Source organism: Hyaena hyaena, unplaced genomic scaffold, assembly GCF_003009895.1.
Source record: "Hyaena hyaena isolate Hyena2069 unplaced genomic scaffold, ASM300989v1 scaffold_114, whole genome shotgun sequence".
In the NCBI taxonomy this organism is placed as follows: Eukaryota; Metazoa; Chordata; class Mammalia; order Carnivora; family Hyaenidae; genus Hyaena; species Hyaena hyaena.
The window spans coordinates 1,233,343-1,249,962 of NW_024080746.1; the positions used below are offsets into that span (position 1 = coordinate 1,233,343).

The 16,620-nt window shown below is 44.0% G+C and overlaps 2 protein-coding genes across 5 annotated transcripts in view; both read left to right on the forward strand.

Moving 5' to 3' along the window:
• ZCCHC4 (zinc finger CCHC-type containing 4) overlaps window positions 1-7,607 on the forward strand; it is a 54,313-nt gene extending 46,706 nt beyond the window's left edge. Inside the window, exons 13-15 of one of the 3 annotated variants that reach the window (XR_005529178.1) lie at window positions 2,756-2,989; window positions 6,593-6,932; window positions 7,089-7,607. Coding sequence is in view for 1 of the 3 variants with exons in the window: in XM_039236673.1 (XP_039092604.1) it covers window positions 2,756-2,891 (136 nt within the window). In the remaining 2 variants the exon portion in view is untranslated. Of the gene's footprint in view, window positions 1-2,755; window positions 3,462-6,592 lie in introns of those variants that run through there. The other 2 variants (XR_005529177.1, XM_039236673.1) reach the window with 2 other exon arrangements.
• A 3,982-nt stretch (window positions 7,608-11,589) lies between these two features.
• ANAPC4 (anaphase promoting complex subunit 4) overlaps window positions 11,590-16,620 on the forward strand; it is a 31,980-nt gene continuing 26,949 nt past the window's right edge. Inside the window, exons 1-2 of one of the 2 annotated variants that reach the window (XM_039236665.1) lie at window positions 11,590-11,860; window positions 14,833-14,938. In XM_039236665.1, coding sequence (XP_039092596.1) covers window positions 11,732-11,860; window positions 14,833-14,938 — 235 coding nt within the window. In that variant the 5' untranslated portion in view covers window positions 11,590-11,731. The remainder of the gene's footprint in view (window positions 11,861-14,832; window positions 14,939-16,620) is intronic. The other variant, XM_039236664.1, reaches the window with a different exon arrangement.

Here is a 16,620-nt window from a genome sequence, read left to right on the forward strand (position 1 = left end):
AATTATATTAGGGTCTCCTGGGTGACTCAGTCAGTTAAGTGTCCGGCTTCGGCTCAGGTCATGATCTCATGGTTCGTGAGTTGGAGCCCTGCGTTGGGCTCTGTGCTGACAGCTGGGAGCCTGGAGCCTGCTTCACATTCTGTGTCTCCTTCTCTGTCTGCCCTTTCCCCGCTCATGCTGTCTTTCTCTCTCACCCTCCCTCTCTTTCCCTCTCAAAAATAAACATTAAAAAATAAAAAAATAAAAATATTATATTTTGGCATATATGGCATAAAAGGTATTTCATAGCTGTCTTATATTAATTTCTTTTCTCTGAGTTTAATTTGCCTTTGCTCCTGAACTGGAATGTTGCAAGCTCCCTCTTGTGGTTAATCGTTTTTATCATTACATAAATACAGACACACTAGGTCAATTTAATGTTAAGGCAAAACAAAACAGTTGATTTATATTCAATTAGTTCAGTTTATACTCAGTTGAACTTTATCTCTGGCAAGTTTTGTTTATTCATATTACAAATGAATATTTTCTTCTGCTTTTGTTTACTGAATATTCTAGTGAGGTCTGGTTCATGTTTAGTTCTTTTTATAAGTGGATGAGCCAAAGAAGATTTGTTCAGATTTTGTATACAGGCACACACAGCTTCATTGACTTTGTCATCAAGAGATTAGACTTCATTAAATTTGCTATCATCACTTATCAGGACTTTAGCCTACTTAAAATAATGATTGGAGGGAAAGGAGGTTTATATGACATGCAGAAAACAGTAAAGATGACTGTAGTATTTGTTGTGTTTTTGAACGGGTAGGCTGTCCCAGTCCATCATGCAAAATCTGAATATGGGAAAATGGAAAGTTGTCAAGCAAAAGTCTGAATAATAGTCATGTGGTGCTACTAATAAGAGCTAATATTTGTTTAGTGCTTACTCTGTGCATAGCATTTTACGTCTGAATAATAGTATCACTATATATACTATATATCACTATGATATATAGTATAAAGGTAATTAAGAAACACAGGTTCTAGAATCAAACTGGTTCTGCCACTTCTTCATTGGATGATTTCATAGTTTCTTCCCCTAAAAACAATCTGGGGAAGGAAAATGAAAGGTGACATCAGCCTTGTCTCAGTCTCCCAGATCCTCGGAGTCAAAGATCATGCCCGCTCATTTCCATCACTTAATAGAGGTGTTGTGTGGACAAAAAGTGAGGCTCAGGTTTGCTCCACTGAAGGATTCTTTCCTTTTATTTTTTTTTTTAACTTTTTAATGCTTTATTTATTTATTTTAAATATTTTTATTTATTTCTAGGAGAGAGAGAGAGACACCATGAGCAGGGGAGGGTCAGAGAGAGAGGGAGATACAGACTCTGAAACAGGCTCCAGGATCTGTGCTGGCAGTCAGCACAGAGCCCGACGCGGGGCTGGAACCCACGAACCGCGAGATCATGACCTAAGCCAAAGTTGGACGCTGAACCAACTAAGCCACCCAGGCGCCCCACTTTATTTATTTTTGAGAGAGATCACGAATGGGAGAAGGGCAGAGAGAGAGGGGGAGACACAGCATTGGAAGGAGGCTCCAGGCTCTGGGCTGTCAGCTCATGAGCTCATGAGATCATGACCTGAGCTGTAGTTGGATGCTTAACCGACTGAGCCACCCAGGTGCTCCGCTCCACTGAGGAATTCTATATTGTCTATGGAGCTTCTCTCCTAGGTTTAGGTCCTGGGAAGATCAGGAAGAAGCTTTTCCCTCGGACTTGTGGTTTAGGAGAAATGCATCTCCTGACCGACGCTGCCGCGCAGCCTTGGGGGTTTCCAGGGTTGCGGGTGCTGGCAGCCTCAGCACTCTCCTTAGTTCGTGATATGATAAATGGCATGGTTCTGCTGCTTTGGAGAGAGAGAACGAACAGACCGGTCATCTTTCTTATCTACGGATTGTCTGTAACTTAGTTCAGAAAGCACCAGAAGCTAAGGATGTTTTGTCCTGCTGTGGTTTAGTGTTTTTAGGGAGTGGGTTCCATCTCGTTGGTTTCGAAGCTAGTGTTTCAAGAAGACTATGGACATCCTGTTTGGCACTTATCCAGGCTGTACACCCACTGTGGAAGGGAAAACTAGCTGTCGGGCCTATAAGATGGGCCTCTGAAAGTGCTGTCAGTTTTTCCGTTGTGCTATTTCATTTCTTCACCGCTGCTAAGTGCCAGCTCTGTCAGTCCTTTTTAATTCAAGGATTTGGAGATTGAAGTGCTGAGTTGAGCAGTACAGATGTGCCCAAACCAAACCAACAGCAAAAACAAAACAAAACCCTCCTAACTCATTGGCTTTAGTGTTTTTAAAATTTAAAGAATAATTGACAAAATAGTTTGCATTCTTTCTTCAACATCCTGTGTGCCCTTGACACTGGGAGCACATTGAACTCGCCCTCACCACATTTCAAGTGCTCGCAGGCCACATGCTGGCTAGAGGCCACCAGATGGTTCAGCACAGCGATGGCTTTTCCCGGCTTGGCTATTTACCTCTGTGGTGTGCTTGTCCCGAATAGATTGTTAGTCTGTCAAAGAAATTTCTTCCCTCCAGCGTATAGCTTCGTCAGGCCTCAGACTCCATCCTTGTTATGGTTAGGGTTCCGAGGATTTATGCTTAGGATACAGGAAATTCTTTTCCTTCTGTTTTCTTATTTGGTCAGCTGGTTAATTAAATCCCAGCATAATTACATAAATCATTATGCTTATTCCACTAAGTAATTCAGCACATTCTTTTTCAGAGCTGTCAGAAAGCAGAAGCAAAGAAAAAGTAATAAGATGAAAATGGAGGCCACTAAAGAACAATCCATGAATCACACATCTGTTACAAGGAGGAAGAAAAGGAGAGAAAGAGCCCATCAATATCTCTGCTCTTAAATGTCCAGTGACTTGAGAATAAGAAAGATTTATAGTCCAACCTTTGATGCCATTTTCTGAAAGTGCCACACCGGACTTAAATTCTGTCGCTTTCAGAGGTATGCACCCTTCTAAGTCAAAACATAGGCAGGTGGTATTTGCTGGGTTTTGGGCCCCTCAGCGGCCTCTCTGGAGACCTGGGAAGTTGTTCCTTCCTTAGCTGGTTTACCAGACCTCTCTGTGCGCCTTTTTTCACGCTTTAAATCTTTCCCAGTCATATTATTTGGGCCTCTTTTGAAGGCCCAAATGGGCATATAACATTCTTTTGCAAAAAGTGTCAGGAGAGGAATGAAAGAGACTTGAGGTCTTGTTTACAGTGAACATGAGTGTGTTAAATTAGACACAGAAATGTTGTTAAGTCAAACATCAAAATATGGTATGATGGTTTAAACCCCACTTGCAAAGAAGAGTACAGTGAACAGTTATTTTTGGACAAAAACTGAAGATAATGGAAAGAATTTTGATGAAGGTAGTCTAAAGCTATAAAGAGTTTAATTATGGTTTTATGATTAAATATGGGTTTTTCAAGTACTTTTTACAGTGTTCTTTGATGGTATAGAATCACTTGAATGTTGTGGAATGAATGAGGCATTTAGAATTATGACTTGCTCTGTCATCTCAGTGTCTTTTAACCCAGGCAATAATCTTATTTTTTTTTTAATTTTTAAAAAACATTTATTCATTTTTGAGAGACAGAATGTGTTTGCGTGAGTGGGGGAGGGACAGAGAGAGAAGGAGACAGAGAATCTAAAGCAGGCTCCAGGATCCAAGCTGTGAGCACAGAGCTCGATGTGGGGGCTTGAACTCATGGACTGTGAGATCATGACCTGAGCAGAAGTCAGATGCTTAACTGACTGAGCCACCCAGGTTACCGAGTAATTTTATTTCTTTGTAAAAGTAGGAGCAGAAGGCAAGATAGTTTGGGGATTAAAACCTCTCATTCTAGTTCTGACAAACACTTCCTGACTGTGTGTCCTTGGCCAGGTCATTCACTTGTAGCTGGTTTCTTCATCATTATTATATAATTACTATATTATAGAATAATAGTTATACCACGGGCTGTTTTCCGTGATTATGTTAAATGAGGCACACGTGTCTGGCTCTCGTTCTGTTGGTGAGAAATGTTAACAAGTGCAGGTGGGTGAGTACGCAGCCCTCATGGTAATCATCCGGTGGCCCAGTATCAGCAGGGAAGGGACTGGGTTTGAACTCTGAGAACAAACAGTTCCTCTTCCTGTTTCTCTCTAGGTATCTGACAGGATCTCCTTAAATGGAATAGTTTTGAATGGCTTTCATTTGCATAATGACTTTTCTCTGGTTCCCAAACAGATGCTTTAGAGCAAGTTTGGAGGCGTGAGTGCCTGGGCTTAGCTAGAGCCCTGTGAGTGAAGGTACAAGGACTACACCCCACGTGGCGTGACAGTTCCTTCAGGGCTTTATGTTAGGGCCGCTTGATGCATGACCTGGAGGGCACAGGCGTGGGCCCTGATCCATGGGTGGGGGTATATACCTGGTCACATCAAAAGATGAGCTCAGCCCCCAGACCTCCCTTGTCCCCTTTTTCACATGGGTTGCTACGGTCATCAGAGGGGTGGATTTAGAGGTGACCGGGTGAGATACGAACCTTTTGCCGAAGCGCTCTGAGTGCTCCCCTTTCTGATTCTGCCATGGGCGTGAACATTGCTGGACGTTCACAGTGGCCCCGGATACCGTGGTAAAATCTCTGGAAATCTCGGAAACACAGGGAGGGACCTGAAGGACCATGATTCCTGAAGAACCAGGTCGTGCTGGCCGTTGGTTATTGTCATCACCCCATTTCCTGAGTTTTAAGGTACCATCAATTGTAAAATGCACTATTGATGTGATTGTAGCTTTTCAGGGGGAGAAACCCCATAGCTTATTAATTATGCATGTTAAATTTTAGGCATATCCTGTTTCAGAAGTATTGAAATGTGAGGAAAAAGCATGTCTTAGAATTGAGGAAATCGAGTATTACTTATAATCAGGAATTGTACTTTAAAACTTTAACTTCGTAGGAAGTTAAAAATAAGGAATTCGGTGATTCTGTTCTTATGTTCAATTAATACTAATTTTAAGGACTCACCGCTTCTTTTTTTTCTTAGGGAATAAACTAATAGTATGTAAAAATGTCTCTGGGAGGTAAAGTGTGATGGGAGATGAGGTCATTTGTTCTAATTAGAAATCTGCATATCTGAACATTAAGATACGTACCCAAATCACCAATAGAGGAAAATCCCTAAATCTGACACATAAAACTTAACTAAGCTTTTTAAAAGGATGTTTTTCTTAAATTATTACAGCCAAATTTCATTCTACTCCTTGCTTCTATTACAAAATTTAATGACATACAGAGTCACTTCGTAGGCTCTGAGTGATCGGATTTCAGGGTTTTTTCTTATATTGAGTTTGATATTTAGACTAATTTATTTCTCCAATCTGCCTCACTGTTTTCATCTCATTCCCTTTGCTCTGGTGGGACTATTTCCCTCCATAGGACCATCTGTGAAACTCTTACGGAGCCTTCAGGCCCTGGCCCAAGCCCCACTGTGTCCCGGGAAGTGCTCAGGGAGCCCCCACCAGCCTTCCTGTGTGAGCACTTGGAGTTCTGCGGCCACATCTGGGGCACTTTGCATGTAATATTCTGCGATGATATTTGCAGACTCTATTTCCCCAAAAGATTTTGGTTTCTTAATGTCAATACCCGTTGTATACCATCTTCAGTAGGTGCTCAGAAAATTTGATGAAAGTATGGAATTTTCTGGAAGTTTTCATATGGTAGGTGCATTACTTTGCTAAGGCTGCCATAACAAAATATCATAGACTGAGTGGCTTAAATGCCAATAATTTATTTTCTCACGGTTCTGGAGGCTGGAAGTCCAAGATCCAGGTGTTGGCAAGTTTGGGTTTCTGGTGCCTCTCTCCCGAGCTTACCTTCTCACTGCATCCTCCCGCGGCCTTTCTTCCATGCCTGTGAGTCCCTGGTTTCTTTTTGTGTCCAAATTTCCTCTTCTTATAAGGATACGAGTCAGATTGGACTAGGGCTCACTCTAGTGGTCTCATTTTACCTTAATGAGACCCTATCTCCAAATATAGTCCCATTCTGAAGTATTAGAATTTAGGGCTTCAACATACGGATTTAGAAGGTGTGATTCAGTCCCTAACGGTAGGCGTAAGATCTGGAGAGGGCTTGGTCTTCTCTCTCTCTTATAAGGACTCAAGGAAAACACACCAAAACAATATTGGGAAGTATTGAGAGTCAGTGGGAAGACTGTCCTAATACTGAGGGTTTAGATGGATGTTTCAGGCTGGGCTGTGCTATGTGAGCAAGACTGCCAGTGTTATCTAGAAGACTTTACATATAGAATAATTCAGCTTTCAAGGTTATTTTAAGGAAAACACTTAAGTTGGTATCTGGCTCCTTCAAAGTGATCTATAGAATAAGAGGCGTCTATGAAAAGTTTGACTAGCTTTCAAATATAAAATCATAGCCCACAAAAGGTCCTGGTCCGATGCTACCTCCTTTTCACGGCGTCCATGCTGGTGCCTCCAGTGGAATAGTGCATCTCTTGCCAGTGAAATAAAAATGTGCATGTTTATGTGTCATTTCATTTCTACTTGTTTTAAATTGTGCCCTGCATTAGATCAACTTTTTTGGACTTAACTTCCCCGGAACAGATTAGAAGCTTTGCTGGTGGCAGTGGCCTGCGGACACCACGGTGTGCATTCACTGGCTCCATCCCAGCGCTGTGCCCCACACCCAGCGATGTCAGAGACAACCAGCTGCTGCACGTGTGACAAAGCCTCCCCACACCCCTGGGAAGCGAGCAGCCAGGCTACACATTTCCTCCCCCACCAAGTGGTAGCTGCTCATGAATACGGATTGAGCGACTGGAAATGCCATGTAATACACTTACTGCTTGGTGCCTCAGAACCCTAACTGAGCTACTTGAGCAAGACACTAATACGCCTAGAGCTGCCTAGGTAAGGAAAGCTTGCACAAAATGCAAAGAAAATCCAATTTCACCTATTTGATGCAATTCTGATTGGAACATTAGGACATGGGATCAGTTACTCAAGGGTCAGCTAAGAAGGTCATTGCAATAAACTGAAGATAAGATCTCTACAATTTGATTTCAGGTGACTCAGTATAAATGTTCACTCAGCACGACTGAGGGGGGAAAGCACCCAAAGTGAGCAAGCAGATCTCGGAGCTCCGCGGGGGGAGTTTCATCCCGTTCGCGACAGTAACAAGATTCTCACACGCTTTAGCCGCTTCATAGCACTGCAGACTAGAAGCATCACATCTGGTGGGCTCTAAGAAGACTAAGCCTGAGAAGACGGACCAGTTTCTTCGCCTGTGACTGTAGGGGTGAGGAGTAGGGGAAGCCAGGGAAATCAGACAACATTTTATATGCTTCACGAAGACAAAAAGAGACAAAGGGCTTGCCTGTTAGCTTTACAGCTAATACATGAGCCAGGTAAATCCAAGAAATTGAAAAGAAGCATCTCCAATCCTGCCACCCAGAGACAACTACTGCCACGACGTCTGTGTCTGTTCTTCCAAAGATAGATTTTTGTATAAATAGCTACACAGACAGACTAAAGTTTCCCCCACGAAAATGGGAGTTGGGAATACACACTATTTTTGTAATCCTCTTTGTCATAAACATCTGAACATCAGTTTATATTTACAACAATACTATTATTCTTCAGTATGGATATAGTGTATTTTTTAAAATCAGTCTCTTATGGTTGGACATCAGAGTTGTTTATATTTTTTCACTCTTGTAAATAACCCTATGATAAACATATTTAATGACCAAATCTCTTGTCTTAGGATAAATTCCTATGCATACCCATACATACTTCTTTCTCCAGATGGGAATCACGAGGTGGCATCTGAATTTCTTTCATCGAGACAAGTAAGACGCCACAAATAATTGATACAATGCAGACTCCCTCTGCCAGGATGGACCATCTCCCAAATGCCTTTCATACTTAAAACTACCCTTTGCATATTTGTGCTTGATTGTCATATTGACGTGTTGTTGATCATTTTGGCGGCATCTTTCCCAGCCTCCTCATTGTGTGCCTGCCGCAGGGTTTGGGAGCAAGAGACTGACATCCTCTCCAGCTCTTCGGGAAGACTTTTTCTTGGGCATATTCCATACCCCTTATCTGAGAGTGATTTCAAATACTCCTGTGATGGGGTTGGTCTATCCACAGCAAAGCTCAGGACTTCAGTCTCGGAATGCAGAAGCATGTAGATTGCTGTTGGTGGCTTTCCAGTGACCATAGAGGGACCCAGCCTAATGATGATGTACACCCTAAGCTTTTCCCCGAGACACTAAGTTGCTGGATCTAGCCTGCCCTGAAGCTGGCCCTACTTCTGGTCTTGTAATTTACATGGGCCAATACTTTCTAGTTATTACTTATGCTACTTTGAGTCACTGTTTTTTGTAGCCTAATAAACGGAACCATGGAGGACAGAGAGAGACTAACGCCAATCCTACACATTTATCTTTCCAGTAAATTCAGTCAATTTCTTACTTTATATGTTTCACCTATTTTATGGCTTCAAAATAGACCTCTCAAAATAACAGTCACTCACATGGCCTAGTTTAGTCACATTCCACATATTTCTGTCTTCTGTTCCTCTGTACAGTGATTCCGACATATTTGCTCAGGCCCTGACTTTTCCCCTTCAACCTGCCGTTCCAGCTTCCTATTGGCCATGGCAGAGATTTTCCCGCTGGACCAACACCTGAACATAGTCTTCATTCGAGTGCTTTGCACTGGTCTGCTTGCCCTGCCTTCCCCTTCATACTTCTCTCATTACCTCTGCCCTAATCCAGTAATGGCCGTTTCTCTATCCCTGAGTCTGCATGTCCAAATATCCCAACCTTAGCCTTGACTAATCCCTCACTTTCATTCCCTCAATCTGATCACTAATCAGTTCTTATTCTACTTCAGAAATGCTCTGGAATTGCACCTCCCCCAACCCCAATACCTAGTCTTCCTGCCATCTTTACACCTCCGGTCCTTCTTTTCTAACTCATCATCACCCTGTCACAAGAATTAAGGTGTTGAGTAACCAGTGTACCAATATGATGCTGTCAACAATATGTCCCCCTCCAAATCTTTTGGCAGCTGCCTGGCCCTTCAAAATTCAACCCTATACCATTATAACATGTGGAAAGATGTCATCAGCATAAGCAAACCAAAGGGGTGCAGTGGTCAAATAAACAGACTAGCTACCAAAATGTTAACTCAAAAAACCTAGTTCTGGGCGCCTGGATGGCTCAGTCGGTTGGGCATCCGACTTCGGCTCAGGTCTTGATCTCACGGTCTGTGGTGGGTTCTAGCCCCATATTGGGCTCTGTGCTGACAGCTAGCTCAGCCTGGACCCTGCTTCAGATTCTGTGTCTCCCTCTCTCTCTGACCCTCCCCTGCTCGCTCGCTCGCTCTCTCTCAGAAATAAATAAAACATTAAAACAACAACAAAAAACTTAATTCTTAGATTTTTCCCCCATAAGCACTAGGAAGAGGATGTACAGAGCATGGAAATTCTTAGAGCATTTTCTCTTCCATTTCTCTCTGTCTCTCTCTGTCTCTCTGTCTCTCTCTCTCACACACACACTTCCCCCATCCCACCCCATACATTTCTATCTCCTTAAAAAGCACCTGGGCATTCTTCCCTTTTACTGTTGATTCTGTGCTGCAGAAGCACAAGCAAATCAAGTTGCCAAAGTAGTGTTTTCCTTAGAGAATGGGGAAGGCAAAGAAAAGGGGTGGATGGGCCCCAAATATCCTTGATGGGGCAGTGAGAAAAAGGCTGGAAATACTGTGGTAGTGGCTACTTCGTCCTGTGGCTACTTTGATGTCCAGTGCCCCGCACTCCCACCAGTGCACATGACATGCTATGGCCACATAAAATCGTTTGTGGTTTCCTGGCCACATCTGGAACTCCACACCTATACTGTTTCCTGTGCTGTAATACCTTCTGGGAAATTCTCTGAATGCTTCACAGTGTGCAGGTAGCCACCCTCCTTGGGCTGCTAGCACTGAGTGTCTACTCCATTCACAGTCCTTTTCGTGTGTCGTAGGAGGGGTCACAATCAGGATAACTTCAACTTTAATAAAATGAGCATTCAATTTTAAGAATGTTAAGTGGATAGATATTGCATCGTCCCCCCCCACCCCCACCCCCCGCCAGCCTCCAGATTATCCATCACTGCCACCCAGAGCATTAACACCTGAAAATGCATTTCATGAATAACAAAGGCAAGTCCATTCTCACCTTAGAAACGGCATCTCTAGAAGAATTTGGGGGTCATGCTAAACTGTTCGCAGCAAAGGCCAGGGAAAAAGCCTACCTCTGGGAGGGGGCAGGGTAAGCATCAGATGCCAGTTAAGAACAGTGCCACAAAATAGTGCCTCGAATCCGTGTTGCTGAGTGAACTACCTCTGTTAGTCTACCTCTGTTGCTTCCCAGGGGCTATATCCAGATAGGCGGCAAGAAGATAAGGCTTATTAAAGTTGAAGATTCTACCGCGTCTCTCTCCTATGAGCAAGTGAAAGGTAGATGGTTTTCTACCAGATTTTAAGTTCAAGAATCACAGGATGATCTGGTCACATTCTCTTCACCAGGGTCCTAACTTCTGTGAACTTTTTGAACATGCTGATCTTTAAATGTGTCCTGCGCAAAGTGGCATCTTACATGTTGGCCAAGCTGACCCGTTAAGCCTTTTAGGGAAGAGCCCGTGTGCCGTGCGTTTGTGTAGCCCAGATTCTTTCTCCTAGTAGATCCTCGGCTCTGAGGCCACAGCCCTCATTTATTAGGGTGGGGCTACTACTACCAATAAATTGTTGACGCTTAATGGGGTTATCAGGATATTCACTTACTCAGAGGTTTTGGAGCAGGGCCCTTCCACCTTAGCTGCAGATTGTGATCACCAATTTTAATAAATACTAGGTCGCATTTCGTATCGGTACTTTTTAAAAATTTTTAAAAATATTTACTATTGAAAAACAGCATGAGCAGTGGAGGGACAGAGAGATGGGGAGACACAGAATCCAAAGCAGGCTCGACGCTCTGAGCTGTCAGCACAGAGCCCCACGCGGGGCTGGAATTCACAAATTGAGATCATGAACTGAGCTGAAGTCGGACGCTTCACCTACTGAGCGACCCAGGCGCCCCGTATCAATTCTCTTTTAATTAATTGGTCTGGGGTGCTGCAGGGGCGGGGTTAAAAAAAAATCTCTCCTGGTGATTCTGAGACTGGGAACTACCCGTTTAGAGACTGTCAAGGGAGGCTCCAGCCGATCACGACCAAAAGTTTGCGTTCCTTTTCTTATGCCCGCAGTTTCTGAGGCCTCACTCCCAATTCCTTGCCCGCGCATCGACGCCGAGCAGCGAACTTCAGGGCAAACGGACCGGACCGGCGGCGCGCGCACACACGTGTGACCACGCCTCACCTACGAGCAGGCGTGCGGCCTCGGGGGCGCGCCCGCGCGCCCTCCGCCCGCGCCGCCTGGTCCTCTCGCGAGGAAGTCCGGGCGCCGGAAGTGCCCCGAGCGCGCGGCGGCGGGGCGGCGCGCAGGGGCGGGCGCGCGGAAGGTGGCGGGAGGGAGAAGGCGCCCGGTCCCCGTGGGCCGCTGAGTGGGGGTGTCGCGCACGTACTGCCGGGGTGGGAGCTCTCCGGGGAGAGCCGAGGGCAGGGCAGCTGCGGGAGGCCCCTGTTGGCCTCCGACTGGGGTGTCACTGCGGGGCCGCCCCCATGTTGCGCTTTCCGACCTGTTTCCCATCCTTCCGGGTGGTGGGAGAGAAGCAGCTGCCGCAGGAGATCATTTTCCTGGTCTGGTCACCCAAGCGGGATCTCATCGCTTTGGCCAACACGGCGGGCGAGGTGAGTGAGCCCGACCCGACAGCGAGCGCCTTGCAGACTGCACCAGCCTCAGTTTCCCGTTCTGTGGACTTGCTGGGCCGCCCGTGTACCACGCCCTTTCCAAGCAGCTGTAAACCTTAAGTGAAAGTATAAGGGCCCGTGTAAGGGAAAGATAATTGATGTGCCCGTTTTCCGTATTCCATGGCAAAAACAACAGTTTTCACACAGCACAGTCACACAGTCCTGCATTCCCGAGTCTCTTTGAGTCATTTATTTGTTAAATGGGCTTTTTTAAAAACCTGTAACGCATCACTCATGAACTAGACATAGTAGATCCACAGACCTTGCCCTAAATTTGCATAGGGTTTTGTAACAACAGAAGAGTAACTGTCATTCTGTAGCTGCAAATGTGCATGCATGTAGCTGCCACAGAGGTGGTGTTTAAAAATCTAGAATCTGTTGTCCAGGCTCTGTACTCTGGTCTGGATGGCTACCTCCTGTTAAAAATACCTTTAAGTTGAGCAAGAGAGTGGACTGTCCCTGTGTGTCCTCAAGTTGGCATTTCTCGTTCGTAGCACGTTAGAGTTTATCAGGTCTAAACCCGCTGTATCTACCTTTCTCCCGAGAGTTTTTAATTACCTGGCAGCCATTTTGTAAGGAAACCTTCAGCTGTGCATCTTTCCTCCTTTGGCCTTTGGGCAGGTTTCCTGATAGTTCCCTGGCCAGGAGAGAGTTGTGCTGTGTGCATACACACTTGGAAACTAGGTGGTAAGGAACACTTAGCCTGCAAAGCTGCATCACTATAGTGACTCCTAATAACTTCTCCCCAGGTACCCGTGTCTCCTTTCTCAAGGCCCTCTTGTGAAATCTTCTGGTCTCTTTCCTTTGCCACTGTGCCTCGGAAATCCTCGTGCTCTAGACAGGAGTGCAGATAGTGCAGCCACAGCTCCTAGTGTAGGAGTGAGGGGAGAGAATGGGGCCTGAGTCCCACTAGGTGTGCGTGGACACTTGTGTCGCTGTTCTCAGTGAAGAAGAAAGAGTGCTGTATAGGAGTGAGGATGGAGAAGAGAATTTTGGAGTTGGGGGAGAAAGGCATATGAAAGGCTGGCAAGGCAAGTGGACTAGGGGAATTTAGTAAGATTGCTGGTTGGTGTTAAGAGCCACAGGGAGTTAGTGGTCTTGTAGTTTGAGAGGGAACCTTGTGAGCACGGTTGTTTCTGCTATTCTGTGGGACTGTGTGGGCACAGGCATCATTGGGTTTAACCAGGGTATTTTTCCAAGTGTGACCTAGCAAGAGGGATGCAAGAGAGTTAAAGTTACATGGAAGAGGAGCGATTGTAATGACGCACCTTGGATTCTAACATGATTAAGTGTGGAAGTGGTGTGTGTGAGTGAGGGATGGTGAGTAGGTGGACTCAGTGGGTTGTATGACTTGGTTCATACTTGGTGGAGGAATTGCAGTTGGTTATTAGTAGGGATGAGCCGGAAGAGTAGAAGCAATGATGGAAAGTGGGAGGTTTGGAACACTGTGGCAGCACTTGTAGCTGTAATGACAAAGGTCAAGGGCATGACCCTGGGAGTGACTGAGGTGAGTTGAAAATGCCATCATTAGAAGAAAGGCAGTTGAGAACTGAAAAGCTAGGACATCATAGCTCTTGAAATCCCTGTGAATGATGAGGAACAGTGTTAGGAAGCATGAATGAGGCAGGGAGGAGTCCAGATCTTCCAAGAATGAGGAGAATGGCCTCGGGCTCTTTAGATGACTGTAGTTAAGCGTGGTAGTAGGTGGCATGATGTGACTGCGTCTGTTCAAAGAGTATTTTAGAGAAGAAAAGTCATCCAGAAATGGCATCGGGCAACAGGGAGGAAACCTGCTTCATCTGCTGGCCAGGTGATATGGGGAACACAGGGTACAGAACGGCTGTCACCGGAGAATCCTGCAGGGAAGCAGTGTCCTTGGGTGAGAAGCTCGTTTCAGAGAAGAGAATGAAGATGTGGAGATCTAAAGGATAGCTGACTGTGAACTCCAGAGGGCACAGAGGAAGCGTTTCAGAAGTAGGGAGTATCAGGGATGGCTCCCAAAAGAGCATGGAGTTTAGGGGATGAAGGGTTCCTTGGGAGGCCTGGCTTCCCTGTGGGGCCCCTGTGCCGGGAGTGAATATGAGACAGGGCAGGGAGAGGGGGGCTGAGACGGTGTGGGAGGGGCTGCGGGAGCACTCGCAGTTCTGAGGCCTTTCCTTCCTTTTTTTTCAATGCTCGGATAGAGGATGGAGTGGGGGCAGCGTTATTTTTGAATCAGTAGGAGCTCTGGTGCTCCATCTTGACCCTCCATGGTGGGAATTTACCCAAGTGGAAGTGGAAGTTTAGAATGACTAAGTGACCCATCCAAGCTCTATGGCCAGTACGTGACACAGCTGAAATTTGATCCCGAGGTGTCTGATTCCAAGTTTAGTGTTATTTGACCATATGACAGCTACCTTTCTAGTCCTGCTTATGTTATTTCTTTTTTTTTTCATCATCATCTTGGACAACCTCATTCCTTTTGAAAAGGTAAGTCTCTTGTTGACCTAGAAGATAGGAAAATGTGTAGAGTACGGGATCAAATTGGATCTTGTTTCACCCGTCTTTTTGAATATATCTTAGGTACATTTAGACCCTTTTAAATTCTTCTAATTTCTTCTGATAGCTAAATATTATGCTTGAGATTGTTTTTTTAAATGTTTATTTTTGAGAGAGAGAGTGTATGTGTGTGTATGTGCCCATGCTCGTGGGGGAGGGGCAGAGAGAGGGGGAGACAAAGGATCCAAAGTGGGCAGGGAGCCCCAGGAACCACGAGATCATGACCTGAGCCAAAGTCGGATGCTTAACTGACTGAGCCACCTAGGTTCCCCTACTTGAGATTATGTTTAAAGAATTTATAGGAGGGATCTAGGTTTATTTCATCTTTGGAAATGGAGTTTTTATTTTTTGCCATTGTATCTGCTTTGTCTTAGGTTTTACTTCATCGACTTGCAAGCTTTCATCGAGTTTGGAGCTTTCCACCAAATGAAAATACAGGAAAGGAAGTGACCTGTCTGGCTTGGAGACCAGATGGCAAACGTAATGATGGGCTTATTTAAAATTACATTACTATTCACAAAAAGTGTTTTGTAAAGAAAGCTTATTTCCAGAAAAAATTTATTGTTATATTCTTTTTGTATACTAAGTATCAGTTTGGAAACTTTGTTTTTTGGAATGCTTTAAAGTGCTTTCATAGAACTGAGGTTAATTTTACTATGTTGTTTCTTGGCAGAACTCTTTCTAAAATGAAATCTGACTTCTTGGTAAAGATAACTCCTAAAATGAAATCTGATGGAATATACAAAATACTTAGGTTTTATTCCTTATGCTGTCTTGTCCTGCACTGATGGCCCAAGCTTCATCCACCATTCACTAGTCCATTCAGTGCCACTGTGGCCTTTTCTCCCAAAAATGAATGTTAGCATTAAGTGTGTGGCTCATAAATATTCTCTCTTCACGAATGCTTGCCTCACCTGAAGGACTCTCAGCTCTGACTCCTGCCTTCCATTTCTGTATGATCCTTCTCCTGTTGCCCTTTATTTTGTAGCTTGTTGTGGCTTTGGCAACACAAAGGAACTCTCTCCTTCCGTGTGTTGTTTTACAATGACAGTAGATATTTGAGCTGTTGGGCAGATACAGTCAATACAGTAAGATGCTGTAAATTATATGGCTTCAAGTTCATCTGTTACCATTGATGCTTTAAGAAGAAAAGCTGAATTGTTTTTGTAAAATGATATGTACTCCACATTGCTCACTTTTTTTCCTAGTAAATATAAATGAGTATGCAAAAAACAGCCCCAGCTGTTTCTAGCTGTACTCAATTTATTCAGCTCTTATTTTAGCTTTTTTTTTTTTAAAGTATGTGTAGAATTAGAGGGCTTTGTAAGTAACATCTAGAGACCTTGTATTCTTCATCCAAAAACACCAGAATCTCAAACACAAATCATGAAAGTCACTGTATGTTGACATGTATATATCTATATCTATCTCTCTATATGTGTATTACATATATGTGTGTATGTGTAATACACATATATATATATCTATATATCTACAACTACATATAGATTTTTTAATCATTAAAGATATACCTTGTGGTTTTGGACAGTTAAAAGTTTTGTTAAGTAATGATTATTTCAAGGTTGCTTTAAATTGTTTTGAAGAAAAGGAACCTGGATTGCCTCACATCCAGCAAAATTGCAGGTCTTGGTATATGGCGAAACTCACAGCCCTCTACATAGAAATTCCTAAATTGGGTTTGTTAGGAAGATATCAGTGACTTATGTGGAGCAATTGTACAAGATAATTCAGCCACAGTGAAAGGAAGAAGACTCCTCAGTATTTGATGGCCTTGTTTCTCAGGAAGGGTTAGAAACAAAAGGGAAATACAAAACCTAAGAACCAAGCAGATGTAATCGCCTCTTATATTTTAGTGTTTCCAAGACCAGCAGATCTTGGCGATCTGCTATTGTTTATCCTGTTTATTGTTTATTGTATATCCTGTTTATTGTTAAGACCTGTTCTGTATCTCTGCTTGGTAACAGCGTTCCAGTTCAGAGGCTTTGAGGTGTAAGAGGGTAAGTGCAGCACATGAGAAAGTAGTAGGTTGCTCATGAAAGTTTGAGCCTTTGCAGATAAGCTTAGATAACAGCAAAACTCCGTGCAAAGATATCCTTCAGTTTTTAAAATATTAGAGGAAGGATTTTTAGGTTAAATAATTT